This window comes from Sander lucioperca, chromosome 6, assembly GCF_008315115.2.
Source record: "Sander lucioperca isolate FBNREF2018 chromosome 6, SLUC_FBN_1.2, whole genome shotgun sequence".
Lineage (NCBI taxonomy): Eukaryota > Metazoa > Chordata > Actinopteri > Perciformes > Percidae > Sander > Sander lucioperca.
In genome coordinates, this window is record NC_050178.1 from 28,856,043 (window position 1) to 28,872,718 (window position 16,676).

General features: G+C 41.0%; 2 protein-coding genes across 9 annotated transcripts in view; both read right to left on the minus strand.

Moving 5' to 3' along the window:
* The window catches only part of smpd4 (sphingomyelin phosphodiesterase 4), a 26,277-nt gene extending 11,283 nt beyond the window's left edge, over nt 1-14,994 (minus strand). For 2 of the 8 annotated variants that reach the window (XR_004897670.1, XM_036002398.1), the window contains exons 1-11: nt 14,862-14,994; nt 14,373-14,468; nt 13,142-13,228; nt 11,381-11,517; nt 11,064-11,139; nt 10,068-10,176; nt 8,862-8,914; nt 7,705-7,856; nt 7,201-7,333; nt 6,352-6,423; nt 1,691-1,828 (exon numbers count right to left, since the gene is read on the minus strand). Coding sequence is in view for 7 of the 8 variants with exons in the window: in XM_036002398.1 (XP_035858291.1) it covers nt 1,691-1,828; nt 6,352-6,423; nt 7,201-7,333; nt 7,705-7,856; nt 8,862-8,914; nt 10,068-10,176; nt 11,064-11,139; nt 11,381-11,517; nt 13,142-13,228; nt 14,373-14,411 (996 nt within the window). In the remaining variant the exon portion in view is untranslated. Of the gene's footprint in view, nt 1-1,690; nt 1,829-6,351; nt 6,424-7,200; nt 7,334-7,704; nt 7,857-8,861; nt 8,915-10,067; nt 10,177-11,063; nt 11,140-11,380; nt 11,518-13,141; nt 13,229-14,372; nt 14,472-14,861 lie in introns of all 8 variants that reach the window. The other 6 variants (XM_036002401.1, XM_036002400.1, XM_031303601.2 and 3 more) reach the window with 6 other exon arrangements.
* Nucleotides 1-16,676, minus strand: part of LOC118495300 (nuclear factor 7, brain-like) — a 1,057,410-nt gene that overhangs the window by 1,036,546 nt on the left and 4,188 nt on the right. The window lies entirely within an intron of this gene.

Consider the following 16,676-nt stretch of genomic DNA (forward strand, 5'->3'; position numbering starts at 1 on the left):
AGGCCATTTGTTTCTTCCCTTGCTTATACAATACCACCAGGACCAGGACAACATGGCAGGGACACTCATGTCTGTAACCAAAAGCTTCCTCTGAATTCACCCCGAAAATAATAATTAATTCTTTGTTGAGGTTGTTTCAGACTATGAGAACAGTAATTAATTTTGGGCTATACAAAGTATATTTAAGGAACATTTTTACAAGATTTTCAATCACTTACTGTGAAATTATTACTTCATCACAGCCGTGATTTATTAAAATGTAGGAATCAAATTACATTTTAATAAATGACACAGACAGAATGAAAGGTGGGACCTCAGTGCTCCATTAGCTGCTTACAGCAAAATTATACAGTTTTTCCTATAATAATGCAAGCAAACCCAAACCTTACCTCTGTGAAGTACATGTATGGGAATGTAGGCTGAGAATTTAAAACAATATCTCTAATAATTAAATGATTTTGATGCATGTAAATAAAGATTGTTCAAACTGTAGTAGTATCTTTTGCTTGACGAAGAGCAATAGAAACAAACATTTAACACCTACAAAAACATGTAAAGCAACAAAAGCACACCAGACTTAGCGGAAAAAAAAGCATGCATTTAAAAAACAAACAAAAAAAGCACAAAGAGCAAAAGAGAATCAACATCCAAACCAACAAGAATTTGCTCAATTTCCAAAAAGCTTCATTGCAGGCTTACTTTTCCTGTCAAGGATACTTCTCTGTAGAGATTCACAATTTACAGTCAGACTGGAGGCCTCAGATGGGAACAGAAGAGCAAGACTTTGGGCCACCATAAAAGCACAAGGACTTTCTGTTTAACCGTTGATAAGCAGTCTATTATAGACGACTGATGACGTAATCTCGTTTCTTAAATTCTAGGTTAGGACCACATGCTGCTGCTTGTGGATCCTTGACTATAGATATTTTTTTAAGGGTCAGCCAAAAGTCTTTAAATCTTGCTACATTTTGAAGTCAAGCTAATTAAAAAAGGAGAAGGAATTAATTCCTGACACAAAGATAAAAAAAGAGGCCAAAATGAATAGGGAATGACTGTGATTTAAAAAGCTGGATTGTCTTTTATCATTCGGGTTGTGTGACAATATATGGAGTGCTGCAGGGATGACGTATTTTTGTAGGCCGAACCGAAGTTAGAAACGTCCTGGTTCCCTCGAAGTCAAACAAGTGAAATAAAAACCAGATAACGTCCTGGGCCGTTTAAAAACGGCAGCACGATTCATTTTTGATCTCAACCGGTTGTAATCTTTTACACATTTATAGTGATTTTAACCGATTCACGATGCATCGTTTCATCAATACAAAGAAGAAAACATGAACATCTCTTTCCTTGTCATAACCACAAATTTTATGTCCGGCATCTAACGAAAAACCCACTTGAAAAACCAATAGATTTCGAGACGAGAGAAGCAGAAGTGCAAAAACGCTGCCAACTCATTTCCGAGCTTGAGGACTCATTCCTGCAGCACTCTATTGTGCGTCACAAACAACGAATCACCTCCACCTTTTTTGTAGCCCACCTGTTTTTTTTTTGTTTGTTTTTTTAGAAAAGCTAAAACCATTCACATAAAGGCTGGAGACTTGAGGGGGGGGGGGGGGGGCGCGATGTCTCACCGTGTTTGTCAATTTGAGAGAAGTACCCTTGACTTTGACCGTAACTGACTGCTGTTTACCTCCAGGAGGCCCCAGAGGGGCGGGGGTGAATGAAAAGGTAAAAGTACTTGGTAGGTGTGGCAGGTCCCAGAGCCTGGTTGGGCGTAGGGTTGGCACGGCATGCTGGACATACTGAGGCGGTACTGCAGCAGCGCCAGCTGTTCACCCGTTACCACCAGGGGGGGAGGGGGGCGGGGAAGAGAAGGATGAGGAAAGACATAACGAAAAGGTGGAGGAGAAGCAACAACAGCGAAGAGAGAGGAAGGACGGGGGGGGGGAAATGATAATAAGGGAGGAAGAAAAGAACAAGGTGGCAGGAGGAAGGTACACATGAGAACAGGAGTAAAAAGCAGGCAGCGAAAAAAGGAGAACGCAACCAGAGAGAAACACAATTGGCCAAGAAAAAAATTCAGGAGAAAAGGAGCAGAAAAACAGGAGGGGAGACAAACAAGAATAAAATGTTGACTGTGGGAACACAATGCTTTAACTGCCGGGGGAAACGATGCAGAGGCCTTTTCCTGAACACCAGACGGAGGGGGATTACATCGTCATAGGGATGGGAATCATTTCAAACTGGATCAAATAAAAAGAAATCACAATTACTAAAAAATGTAAAGTAACGGAATTATGTTTTGTCCATTACCGCAGAACAAGAGATCTGACAGAAGAGAGCTATCGTGGCTAGAGAGCTTAACAGTGTGGATCCGGAGGAGTAAAAATCCCATTCATTTTCTCGAAATAGAATTTTGATTATCAACCATAATGTCTAAACAGTCCAAGGGAGACTTCCCATCTGCCGCGAGATTGTGAAACGAAGGTTTCTGCCCCCGAAGAAGCCAGAAGTCTGTACGATGTCAACATTGTTTTATGAAAAAAACATGTTTTATTCGCAATGTCATGGAGAAGTACTACACTATCCACAATACTTAGTGTGATAGCAACGTCTCAGATTGGTGGAGCTCGCTGTCACCATGGAAATGTTGACCGCATCCGCAAACGACTTTAGCAAGCTGCTGCCACTGAGGTCTATAATCGTCTCTGTACACAGCCTTGTACCTTTTGTCTTTTTTCTGCCGTTTTCAAAATGTTCTTTTGCGTCGAATCAAATGTTTTACGGTCGCGATTTATCTCGTAGCTGACTGGCTTGTTTCAAGGCTTAAAAGTCGTTATATAAGCATTTAATGAAACGTTAATTGAGCAATAGATCAGGGAAAATCACTTCCGGAATCAGAGGCGTTTAAAAAGCGGGCGCTCACTGTTGAGCTCTACATCGATGAGGATTGGAGTGACTGGACGAGCACGTCCACGTTTCAAAAAACAAAAAGAAAATGTTCCAGTTTGTGTGGATGTATCCACGATATATCCAGATGCATATTTAAATAGAAGTTTAATATCAGTTTTAATCATTCCCATCCCTAATGTCTATCATCATTACCAGAGTGAACTCAAAACTGTAAGATGTAGTTTAGCACCAATAAATAATCAACAGTGCCAAACTGTTAACAGAGGCACAACATGCAGAATATGTGTGTTTGTGGTCTGGTTACCTAATCCATATTAAACAAATGACATGGTATGCTATATATATTGACAGTTTTGTTAAATATGAACTGCAGATCTGAGAACATTAACTCTCATTTCAAGCATCTACATTAGTTTGGGTCATCCGAGCTGAAACCAAGTCAGCTAAAATCTTACAGTTTCAGTCCACTCTCCACAGACACAGAACACAATAACTCAACACAGTGGTTCATGTGCAGTATTTTAGGAAGATTAGCATTTAGCACAGGGGAGGCAGACTTGACAAAACCTGTAATGTTTATGACTGCATTGGTCAGCATGTTACACGAGGAGTTGAAGGGTTACTTCACTGTTTCCTTTGCAGCCTTTTGGAGCAGTTAACGGAGCTCAAAGCATGAAGTGAAATGACTTCTGATATTTAAAAATCGGAACCAGAGCTGCCAACGATTAGTTGACTGACAACGAGATGAGTTAGCAACTTACATCTGACGGTTCCAGCTTCTAAAATGTGATGATGCGTTGTTGCTGTCTTTTGCTTCTCTTACATTAAAACAAACTGAACATCTTTGGGGTTTTGGACTGTTGGTCGGACAAATCACGACATTTAAAAACCTTGAACTCCAGAAAACTGCATTTGTTATCATTTTTAGAAACCAAATGATATACGATTAATTGGGGGTGGCAGTAGCTCAGTCCGTAGGGACTTGGGTTGGGAACCGGAGGGTTCAAGTCCCAGTATGGACCAAAGTACAGTGTGGACTGGTAGCTGGAGAGATGCCAGTTCAACGCCTGGGCACTGCCAGGTGCTCTTGAGCAAGGCACCGTACCCCCCCCCCCCCAACCGCTCAGGGCGCTGGTCCAGCACTGGCAGCCCACTCACTCTGACATCTCTCCATTTGTGCATGAATGGGTCCTGAGCATGTGTGTGTATTTCAGGCCTGTGTGCAGTGATTTCTAACAAACAGAGTGTAAATTGTAATTTCCCCACTGGGGATCAATAAACACTATAAATTATAAATTAATTGAGAAAACAATTTGTTGCAGCAGTAATATTTATGATTGATACACAATTAGACTTTAGAGCACAGTCGCTCAATCTAGGGGCTGCAACTAATAATTATTTTCATCGCCAATTAATCTGTCGATTATTTTCTGGATGAATGGATTAGCAGTTTAGTCTCTAAAATGTCAGAAAATGGTGAAAAATGTGGATCAGTGTTTCCCAAAGTCCCGAGAGGACGTCCTCAAATGTCTTGTTTTGTCCCCAACTCAAAGATATTCAGTTTACTGTCACAGAGGAGAGAAGAAACTAGAAACTATAGATGACTAATCCATTACTTGATTAATCTTTGCAGCTCCAAAAGCTAAAACACAGATTTTTAAGTAACAATGCTGCTCCATAAATACTGAGGAAACAGTGTTGTTGTGGAGAATAAACAAGTGTACAACATCTTGGCATCGCATTAATCATGCAATCTAAATAGCCGAGGGTCAAAGTGTATACAACTACAGAGCAGGTATGATACAAACACCAGCACAAAGTCTCACTGTGATTGCTTTTGATCATCAGAACACATTCAGAACTGTACCGTAGCTGCAACAGGTGGAACGTTTTTCAAGCATCCTCCATTGCTTCAAAAAAGTTCTGCAGTGCTCATATTTGTGATATTAAACAGAGAAAAGGACTAATAATCCATATTTGAAGAGGCTGAAAATTGCATTTTCTGCCAATTTTGCACGAAAAATGACTTTCACGATTAATTAATATTTTTTCTATCGATCGACTAAATGATTTGTCGACTAATCATTGCTCTGGGGCTTTATAATGGTGTTTTACACACAGACAACAGAACTAACAAAAGAAATACTCGGTGACGTGGACATGCTAGCGTGCAAAGGGACGTGAAAGGAAGCAAAAGCACTACTACCCGGGAACACATGCCAGATTCCTTAATGCAGTAGCTTTACTCTACAGCTACTCTCAAGCTACTAAAGGGATTTTAAAAACATTTTACTTATAACCAAGATGCTTATAAAGTGGGAAACAGGGATGCCTGCTGTGCATTCTTACTGCAAGCAACTCAGGAAACCTTTTAACCTCAGTCAGCTGATTCAAAAGAACTCGCTGCAGCCAACGTTTTCAACAGTCACACATCAAAAGGAAATCTTTAGCTTGTAGCTAGTACAATATGCTGTTTTTCTTTACTAGGTATGTGGGAATGTGGCTGCCTGCAGAGTGATCACAGATCTTTTGTATTAGCCAGCCACAGTAGCTGGTCCATCTTTAAATTCAGCCCATACACTATTTTGTAAAACCGTAGTTTTAGAGTTTTAAACACAGACTGTATATAAAGATGGACGACGCGTCTCCACTTCCTCACGGATACGTTGGCGTTGCCATCTTATAATTTTGGAGCCAGAGTCTGCGCAGTAGTGATCAAGGCGGTGGAGTCGCAGTATCAAAGTCCCGCCCGTACACCCGCTCGACCAATCACGAGTTAATCCCAGCTGCCAATCGTGACGTTTCAGCCAGTTTTTATAGCATCAAATAACTAATAAAAACCAAACTGATCAGAAAAATGAACACTTGGGAAACATTCATTTGACTTGTAGTTTGGTCCATGTCCGGTCCGCTAACATGGAAGGGGCGGGGTTAATTACCATACCCAAACAAAGATGCAATTTCTTTTTACAGTTTTCAGCGGTCTTCAGAATGTAGCAGACTGTTTTTTCTCCTTGGGTTGGAGTCCTGTTAACATTCTTTTGTTTTACTTTTATTTATTTTTAAGCCTGCGGAAATCTGCGTTTGCAGATTATGTGTGGCCTTGTTTATGACCTATTCTTCAGCCAGCCACCAGGGGCCTATCTAAATGTTTTGGCTTCACATTTTGGGAGCTGTCAAGCCGTCCATCTTTATATACAGTCTATGAGTAGGACCTCCCGGACCGTAGCTGGTCTGGTGGCTGATGGACAAAAGTACCAACCATGAGGCTGCTGGTCAGAACAATTCTCCCACACTGGGCTCGCTCCGGGATGGGACAGAGGTGGTGGAGGTTTGTGTGTGTGGTTTTGGGGGGGGGGGTTGTGGTCAGCCATTCAACAGCCAGCTGTGCGATGCTGCTGTGCAGGGAAGAGGAGATGGTGGGTAAATTTCTCTTACCTTTACCTGAGGAGACTGCAGCTTCTGGTACATCTCTAAGGAGTAGTGATGGAGCCAGATCTCCACAAACATCTTAGGATACACACACACACACACACACACACACACACACACACACACACACACACACTTCAAACACTAGAACCAGCATCTGTTAAAACATACTAAATGTATTTTAGTTTTCTTTCATTGAAAACATTTCAAGAATCTCTTAGACACAAAACCCCACTACTTGCAATTCATTTTACTGTATTGCACTGTAAAATGTTAACGGTCTTTATATGATAAGCACAGTAACCCACAGTTTGTGATTTAGGGATGTCACGATTCTCCAGATCCACGATTCGAAACAGCATTCGATTTTAAGCTCACACTTCGATTCGATTTAAACATTTTTTTTTTCTTCATTAATTTGCATTAATGCCACAATAAGAGCCACTAGATGGGAGAAGGGTATTTTACAACAACAGTTTGAGTTTCCCAGGGTTTTAGAGGCGCAACTGAATACACCATTAGTTTAATGAGGTGCACATGAACGCACCGTGGAGTCCGTCGGAGCCCGCATGTTTCCGTAACTCACTCACGGGGAAGGAAACATGTTGCCACACAGTGACTTCGGGGAGCCAGCACTGGCCGTGGAGTCTGGGAAAGTGCAGCTGCAGGCTACCGTTAAGCTAATGTTACCGTGTGTTTTGAGCTGCATGCTACAGCTTCGGACGTATGCAAGTAGGCAGGTGAAGAGAGAAATAAATACTGGAGGAATAGCCGATCCTGCTTTTCAATTTCGACAGTCGGACCCGAAAGCTCATTTTAAAAATCGTAACACCCCTAGTTTGATTTGCGTCTTACCTGTAACAGTGTTTCAGACCTCCAGATTTCCTGCGCTGCGGGGTCTGCGTTCACCGACGGTTGATGGAATATGTGATGCTTCAGGAGACTGGGGCTGTGAACGCCATAACCAGCAAAAGAAACACTGGAAGATCTGTTGAAGTAAAGGTAGAAAGAGAGCAGAATTATAAACAAGTCTGACTAAATAGAAACTTTTGTTGTTATACGACTTGTAATTGTTCAACCTCCACTGGGGTTTTCATCATCTTTTTCATTTTATTTAGTCAATTAATTGAACATGTTCAACAAAAATACAAAACATAAGTACAACTGATAAGCAATAAAAAAGGAAAACAAACAAGATCCTCAGCAACAAAAAACTCAAATAATATTGTTCATGTTCAAAAGGTGTGGGACGAAGTTGAGAACTTCCTGGCCCTATCCCCTCTTAATTTATCTCCCAAACTTCGGACAGATATGACTCTGACTCTAATATATTTATCACATCTTTGTTGCTATAAATACCTGGGTGAAGGTGCCGTGACAGAGCCTCTTGAGTCGGAGAAAGGGGAAGGCGGTACACTTCCCTCACTGGGGAGGAAGTATTTGAGGTAAGTGTCCACGAGCACAAAATAGGCGCTGTCGGTGGAGCTTCCTTGTTGGCCTTGGGGATAACTCTGAAAACGTGAAGAGAACCGATCAGTTCTCCCCCGTGAGAAATAATATGGCAAGTGATGGTTGTGCTCGTTCCGAAGACAACAGCCAAGAATACCACTTATATCAAGTTGTTTTTTTATTTACTATTTTCTGTATATAAGCAATTAAAGATCAGTCTATCAAGCTATCACTTAAAGTGCTCATATTATTCTCATTTTCAGGTTCATAATTGTATTTAGAGGCTATATCAGAATAGGTTTACATGGTTTAACTTTCAAAAAACACCAAATTTTTGTCGTACCGCACATTGCTGCAGCTCCTCTTTTCCCCCTGTGTGTTGAGCTCTCTGTTTTAGCTACAGAGTGAGACCTCTCACTTCTGTTACATCTTTGTTGGGAGTCGCACATGTGCAGTAGCTAGGTAAGGACTACTAGCCAGTCAGAAGCAGAGTATGAGGGTGTGCCCTGACAGTAGCTAGGTAAGGACTACTAGCCAGTCAGAAGCAGAGTAGGAGGGCGTGCCCTGACAGTACCTAGGTAAGGACTACTAGCCAGTCAGAAGCAGAATATGAGGGCGTGCCCTGACAGTACCTAGGTAAGGACTACTAGCCAGTCAGAAGCAGAGTATGAGGGCGTGCCATGCTACCAGCTAGGCGAGCATTATAACATGTGTTCCAAAGTGACCACGTTTGTCTCTGAAGTAAAGGCTGGACTACAATAGAGCTGTTTGGAGCAGTTTGTGAACAGTGTTTTCTGTTGGAGATGGTAAGTCCCTTTGGAGTGGACTTTGGGCTTTTTCACTTTGTAAACCCATTACATGCACAAAAAAGATATATAACACAATAAAGGAAAGGGGGAAAAAGTCAAAAAGGATAATATGAGCACTTAACAAAAAACAGCCTTTTTTGAATCCATTATTAGTCCACAACTCGGCACAGGCTTCAGCGGTTAATGTTGACTTATGGTCATACTTTTTCAAGGTGCACTGAACTCAGAATATCATTGATAGTTTGTCGGTAATCTCACCTTTGGCGTGATGAGACAGTAGGCGAAATTGAACATGAAGAATTCAAACGGATCTGCAGAGCGTTAAGGAATAATCTTCTAACAGCACAGTGATGTAAAGTCTGTTCCCTCCCTTGCCTTGTATGAACCCTCCTGTTGTCCTCGTTGTCTGACAGTGAGGACTTTGTTAGAAAGTCACACAAACTGTTGCTGTCACGTTATAGGAAAAATTTGAAGATAACAGCTAAAATGATTGGGTTCATAAACTTATGAGTGCCACTATAAAATACAATACAGTGGCAGTCATAAGTTTATGAACCCATGCTAAAGTTGACTAAAAAGAGGAATAAAAAAATCATCTTTTGGAAATTGATGCCTTAATTAAAGAGGAAAATTCCAACCTTTAAGGACACCAATTTTCTTTGTGAATGAATAATGTATTGTAAAAAAAAATGTTCTTCCTTAAAATACAGGGGGCATAAGTCAGTACACCCCTATGTTAAATTCCCATTTTTATAACCCTTCACCTTACCTAGAGATTGGCATGGGGTACTTTCCATAAAATCATCTCTCAATGCAAATCAAACCAGCTGTTAGGCTAACTGAAATAAAACCATGTCAATCTCTAGGTATGGTGATCATCTCTTTATCAGGATGCAGAGTATCCAGGATACTCTGCATCCTGATGAAGAGATGATTTTATGGAAAGTACCCCATGCCAATCTCTAGGTATGGTGAAGGGTATGTGATGATGTGGGGCTATTTTAATTCCAAAGACCAAGGGAACTTTATCAGGATGCATAGTATCCTGGATCCATGAAATAACTGGCCTTTAAAAATAACAATCTGCCTGCCTCTATGGGAATTTAACACAGGGGTGTACTGACTTATGCCCCCTGTATTTTAAGGAAGAACATTCACAAGAATATTCATTCACAAAGAAAATTGGTGTCCTTAAAGGTTGGATTTTTTTAATTAAGGCATTAAGATCAATTTCCAAAAGAGGATTTTTTTTTTATTCCTCTTTTTAGTCAACTTTAGCATGGGTTCATAAACTTATGTGTGGCACTGTATATATAGATTAACAGACACAAAGAACGGTTATTATCATTAATAGTAATTAGCCAGCACATGGTTTTGTTTTCTAATAAAGGCTTAAGGCTAAATCCCTCTCTAATACCATAAAGAGGACCCAGACAGATTGGGGTTTTTTGTTGGAAAGGATACTGAGAGCGAGGTTCAGAGTCAGCAGACCCGACAGGGGGAACTGCAGCTTGTTGTGGAACAGCGGACAGTCGGGGAGGACTCCCTCCTGGATGCAGGCCTTCACCGGACCCTGGAAGACACACTGGGTTAGAATGGAACAAGATGAGGCGGATATGGTTGACACTTTGTCAAAACGGATACCAGTTACAAATCTACAACTGTAATAGCCTTCAACACTAAATGGAACGACATTTCATTATGTACCACCAGTCTTTTTTTTCTACATCATACTCTACATCAGAGGTGTCAAACTCACTTTCACTAAGGGCCACACTGGAAAATGACAATCACATTAAGGGCCAGACATGTAGAGTTTATTGCTTTTATTTCATTGAAAAGTCAAATATCTTTGACTATCTAACTGCACTTCGCATTTGTCTAATTTTTCGTCATTTTTGTAGCTTTTTTCAACATTTTTGTAAATTTTCCGTCTTTTTTGTGGCTTTCTCTGATTTTAGTCTCTTTCTTAATTTGTCGTTTTCTGAAGTTTTTGTTGCTTAAAAAAAAAAAAAAAAAAGCTTTTTTTCCCCGTCATTTTCGTTGTTTTTTGGGGCACTTTTGACGGTTTATTTTTCTTGAAATTCTGTCGTGTTGTTGTCGACATACTGTAAAGCCCTACCAAAGACCGCAAAAAAAGTTCCTTAGCCATCATAGAACCTTTTTGGTTTGGCGCACAAGCTTGACAAAAGGTATTGTGAACCTAAATTGATAAGTGGGCCGGATCAAAATCTGTGAGGGGCCGGATTTGGCCCGCAGGCCGTGAGTTTGACATGCGTTTTCTGCATTATACATGACACTTATCTAATGAGAGTCAAGACATGCTCTCTAAACAGAGATTTAAAAAAGCTGTTCACACAAACCAAGCCTGAACTAAGTGGTCTAGTGCAAACAACAGAGGTAGAGAGTTTCACTGAGTGTAGCAAGTGACGCGGTTGCTAAACAGACAAATGTTCTTACCGGAAGATAATTGACAGGTATTTCGTATTTGTACTCCTCTGCTTGAAGTTTATACACGAGCTTCATCATCGGCCCACTGGAAACAAAATACAAACAGATGAGAACAAGAACACTATTCTAATTGATTATAGAAACCCACAATGAATTGAATTACACTTTGGCTGATGCTGTAGAATTACGGAGGATTTTCCTCAGATTGAAAAACTGAACCGAGACTGAAAAACGGTACGCTGAATTCCGCAGATTTTCATTCTGGATCAGTGCTGTAAACTGTAAAAAAACATTCACACATTCCGTGGAAAAGAAGCTGTAACTACCTGGGTTTAAGAAACTCCAGGACAATGTTGTACTCATTGCTCCGTGAGTGCAGGAGTCGCAGGTTCCAGCCTGCGATGATGCCGTCCAGACTGCCAAACACAGTCTCCACCAGCCAGGGGAAAATGGCGTGAAGCTCCTGAAAGGGAGACACACACATAAACACTGTACCATGAACTGGGAGCCCATTTAACACATTACTATGACAGCTCGGGTCTAATGAGCCCCGGCGAAAACAACAGTTCTAGCAGCTGTTGCCTCGTACTACAAGCATTGACATACAAGTTGGGGTCAGCCGCCCTGCTGTATCCAGTGAAGAGACAAACAGCTGACTGAGTCGTGTACAAACTGCGTACAAAGTACAAATCCAATGGCATTCTTCTCCAAATATTTCTCGCCAATACGCTTATTCAAACACTATGTGGACACAAAACAAAAACGGCCGTAAAGCTGCTATACGGGGCATAACAAACGATGCTTTGCACTGGGACTGCATGTGTTGCTGTTACAGTGCGTATACACTCCATTTTAATAACATGACAAATACATTTTGACAGGATATGAATACACTTTTGAATAACAAAAGCTGTAATCTTTTAACAACACTAAAGTTAGATTCTGATTCAGCAGTTAAGGAGAAACTTAAGGGAAACATAACTGACATTTCTGAGCGACCGATCCTAAGTTGTTTCGCCTCATACTGTTGTGAAAGCGTGTTAGGCATCTTATGTAAGCCTCAACGCTGTCGGAAACACACTCTCAAACTTGTGAAACCTTTATTCCATTTGTGAAAATGTAAAAAGGGAGATTTCACTGCTTCTTTTCAAATCTAGACCATATTGGCAAGTCTAGATAAAAAAAACAACTGTACTCTGAGTTGTCAAATCTGTACTACAATATCCCAGAGATGGCAGTTAATGCTGTGATGACATGATCAGTTTTGGGTCATTTACATTTTCTATCTTCATCTTACAGACTCAGGGCCCTACTTTAACGATCTAAGCGCACGGCGTGAAGCGCCTGGCGCAGGTGCGTTTAGGGCGTGTCCAAATCCACTTTTGCTAGTTTGACGGCGGAAAAAAGGGTCTGTGCGCCGGGCGCATGGTTCTAAAGGGTTGTACTTAGTGTCTTCATTAATCAGAGGTGTGTTTTGGGCGTAACATGCAATCAACCAATCAGAGATCATCTCCCATTCCCTTTAAAAGCCAGGCGCGTTTGGAGCTTGGATCATTGCTATTATGATGGAGGATTTGCACCGTAATATTTTTATTTGTAATCTTCTGCTTGTGTGTGTGCTGCTGCATGTCCCTGTGTGTGTAACAAGCACAGTGTGCGCGCGCTTAAGCCTAGGAGCATTTTACTAATGCTCTGTTAAAATAACAATGCAATGCTGAGTTATTGACTTTAGACCAGGATTTTGTTGGTCAATGGTGCGATCACTTCCTGCTGCCTCAAGATAGCAATACGCCCAGAATGCACCTGAACACACCTCCCTGTAAGACCAGCACGCCCATGGGCGCACAGATGGGTGCAGGTGCATTTGCTGTTTAAACGACGCGGGCGCTGGACGGGAAACTGACAACTGCGTCGGTCTTAAACTAGCAAAGACACTTGCGTCGGGCTTTTGTGCTGTGGTGCGCTGCACCGGGTGCAGGATAGGGTCCTCACAGAGATCAGTCATTTCAGGAAAATAAAAAGTTCACAGCCATTCACAACAAATAAAGCGCAGACACTTAAGTCCGTGGCGGGAGGGTAAACGGTACCTTTGCAGGATAGTCGTCGATGATCTTCACCAGATCTTGGCATCGGTGGAGGAGAGGTTTGGTGGAGGTGTCGGCTTTAAGATTGGCCTGGAGCGACAACACAACACATTCATGAGCACATTTTGTCCATCACACAGTAAAAAAAAAAGAGACTAGCTTTGTTAGTTTTAGATAGAAGACAAAAATAATCGGAACCAAAAAGGTATTCACCGTGTGCAACAAGAATCACAAAGAGTAAGATAAAGAAGACATCTCTGGGGTAAGATGACCAATTAAAGTGCTCATATTATTTTTTTTTAGCGTTTTCCCTTTCCTTTATTGTGTTATATATCTTTTTTGTGCATGCTATAGGTTTACAAAGTGAAAAAGCCCAAAGTCCACCCCAAAGAGACTTACCATCTCCAACAGAAAACACTGTTCACAAACTGCTCCAAACAGCTCTATTGTAGTCCAGCCTTTACTTCAGAGACAAACGTGGTCACTTTGGAACACACGTTATAATGCTCGCCTAGCTGCTAGCGTGGCACGCCCTCATACTCTGCTTCTGACTGGCTAGTAGTCCTTACCTAGGTACTGTCAGGGCACGCCCTCATACTCTGCTTCTGACTGGCTAGTAGTCCTTACCTAGGTACTGTCAGGGCACGATTCATACTCTGCTTCTGACTGGCTAGTAGTCTTACCTAGCTACTGTCAGGACACGCCCTCATACTCTGCTTCTGACTGGCTAGTAGTCCTTACCTAGGTACTGTCAGGACACGCCCTCATACTCTGCTTCTGACTGGCTAGTAGTCCTTACCTAGGTACTGCAGATGTGCGACTCCCAACAAAGATGTAACAGAAGTGAGAGGTCTCACTCTGTAGCTAAAACAGAGAGCTCAACACACAGGGTGAAAAGAGGAGCTGCAGCAATGTGCAGTACAACAAATATATGGTGTTTTTTGAAAATTAAACCATGTAAACCTATTCTGATATAACCTCTAAATACAATTATGAACCTGAAAATGAGCATAATATGAACACTTTAAAATATGACAGACAGGTCCTGGGCTTTTTGTTACCTACGATTTATTATTTACGCCCTTGTTTGTATCCCTTATTTCATTTTTGTTCTTCTATATCCATAAATAATAAATATAATCAATCAATCAAGAGTTGGATGACATCTGAAAATCATCATCAGTCATGTTGATTCTCGATTAGAAACTGTAAACAGTCACGTAAAGAGACTCACCAGGAGGAAGCTGGGCTGTTGTAGTGTTGGAGCAGCCATGTAGGACCCCTCGGTTAGTTTCTTCCTATGTACAGTCCACTTGGATCCAACCTGGAGCTGCTAAACACGACCAAAACTCGCTTTATTTCAGTTCTTTAGTTGAAGTTAGCTGGCGACACAAACTAGCCTAGCATGACTTTGTTAGCGCCCGTAGCAGAAAACATTGCTGCCCATTGAAACAAATGGAAGCTGTGGAAACAGGATGATAACTGTATGTTCTGTTAATCCGCCAACAATGTCTCCCATTGAGTGGAAAACTCAGCAGGCAGATAGACAGACAGTCAATGAGCCATGCAAGTTAGCATGAGCCGGGCTAGCTAGCGGTAGCTAACGCTAACTAACTTAGCCGGCGACAAGAGACCAGCAACAGCCGTGAAGTCGCCAAGTGTAACGTTACTTTACTGACACTTTGAGTAAGGCTTTTAGACTTTCAAGTGAAGCCGTATTTACCTTCTCCGCTGACAGGAATAACAAATGTCGACTACTTTCCAATCAACCGCGTTTCCATCAGTGTGGTTCAAACACTACCAGACAGTCGTTGACGTCTTCTTCTTTGGGGTTCTGGATGGTCATGTTGTTGCTCATTACCGCCACCTTCTGGAGTTACATATTTCCTCCGATGTAAAAGTTCATGTTTTAAACAAAGTTAAACACCATGTTTTAAGATAAGATAAAATAGACTTTATTAATCCCACACTGGGGAAATTCCTGTGTTACAGCAACACAAATACACATTAAGTAGACATACAGTGTTTCCTCTATGTTGATTTTGTAGTGGCGGCCCACCATGGCAAAATTTCTGCCGCCACTGTATCAGAAATAGGGCTGTACAGGGCTTGTTGTTTGGACAGACCTGCCCCCACTGCTAAAAAAAATAGAATTTGTTATAATAATAATAGTAATAAAACAAACATATGTACACAATAAAACCCTTATATAAACAGACAGTGTAGTTCACAGATATCAGGTGAGTAAGGTGCGGATGAATAGAAATTAGATGGATTTTAATGGATAACATACGAACAATGTTAGAGACGGGGGTGTGATATCAACTACTAAGAGTTAGGCCTACATTTATGATCAAACAACCTCTTGTGCGAACTACTGGTAAAAGCATGTGTATTTTTCATCCCATCTGATGAATCCAATAAACATAGAGCTGTCAAAACTGGACAAAAATGACTAGAATGACGGTCCGAACGATTGGAATAATTATTTCTGCACATTATGTCCATAAGATGGCAAACGTATTTGTGTAGGTGTATTTATTTCAACATAAACCTGTCTTTTTTTTTTTTTTTTAAATGAGATGCCGACACAATACAAGATTACATTTTTCATTTGGTTCGGTTTGCTTTCACACTGCACGTTGTCAAATGCACCAAACACTGTAAACACAGGTCACGTGGTTGTGAAAACTCACCGATGCTCTCTTTAGTGTTTCTGATATTTTAGAAGAAGGCAATCAATGTGATCAGCTGACAGACTGACTTTGGTTCACTTTCTGTGTTTATTGTTTTGGATCGTTCTCATCTGAAGCTCAAACCGAACTGTAAAGCGAACTGAGGGGGCTTTCACATTTGAAAGTCCGAACCAAGGTCCGGACCAAGGTTCATGTATTTTGCATTTGATCTGGTAATTTTTGGTTTCACACTTCAGTTATGCAAGCGCACTAAAGATCTACACGTGACAAAACTACATCCTGCCGTCATCACTTACGTAAGCTGCGTTTCCAGATACTTATAATTGATAAGAACATTTTCTAAATTGGATTATTTAGAATTCTTTAAAAACCTTAAAAAATGTGTGACTTTGTCACTTGTATTTTTACATTTAGACACGACAAAAAAGGATATGTTGATTAGTTTCTGGATTTACATTAACGATGTTCATTATTGTTTTGGACATAATTCGTTCCAAGCTTCAGCTACATTTGAAAATGTTAATTGACTTGACATTCAGACTAGCATAGTGGCATCAGGTGTCTGATGATAAACTAGCTCATGACAACTGAGAATCCCAAATGTGCAGGTCAACGCATTCTCATGAACAGGTTCATATGATAACAAACAAAAAGTTATGCACAACAATTCGTATGATATTCTACGAAATTAGGGGGTTACATGATGAACGGTCACATGGAAGTTGCTGACAGTTTACAAAACAATATCTTGTAATATCGGTCCATCACAACAGAAAAAAGTAGACATGACCAAAACTGACGCCCATGAATTGATTGGTTTGTAGATGGGCTTCCTCGTCCTC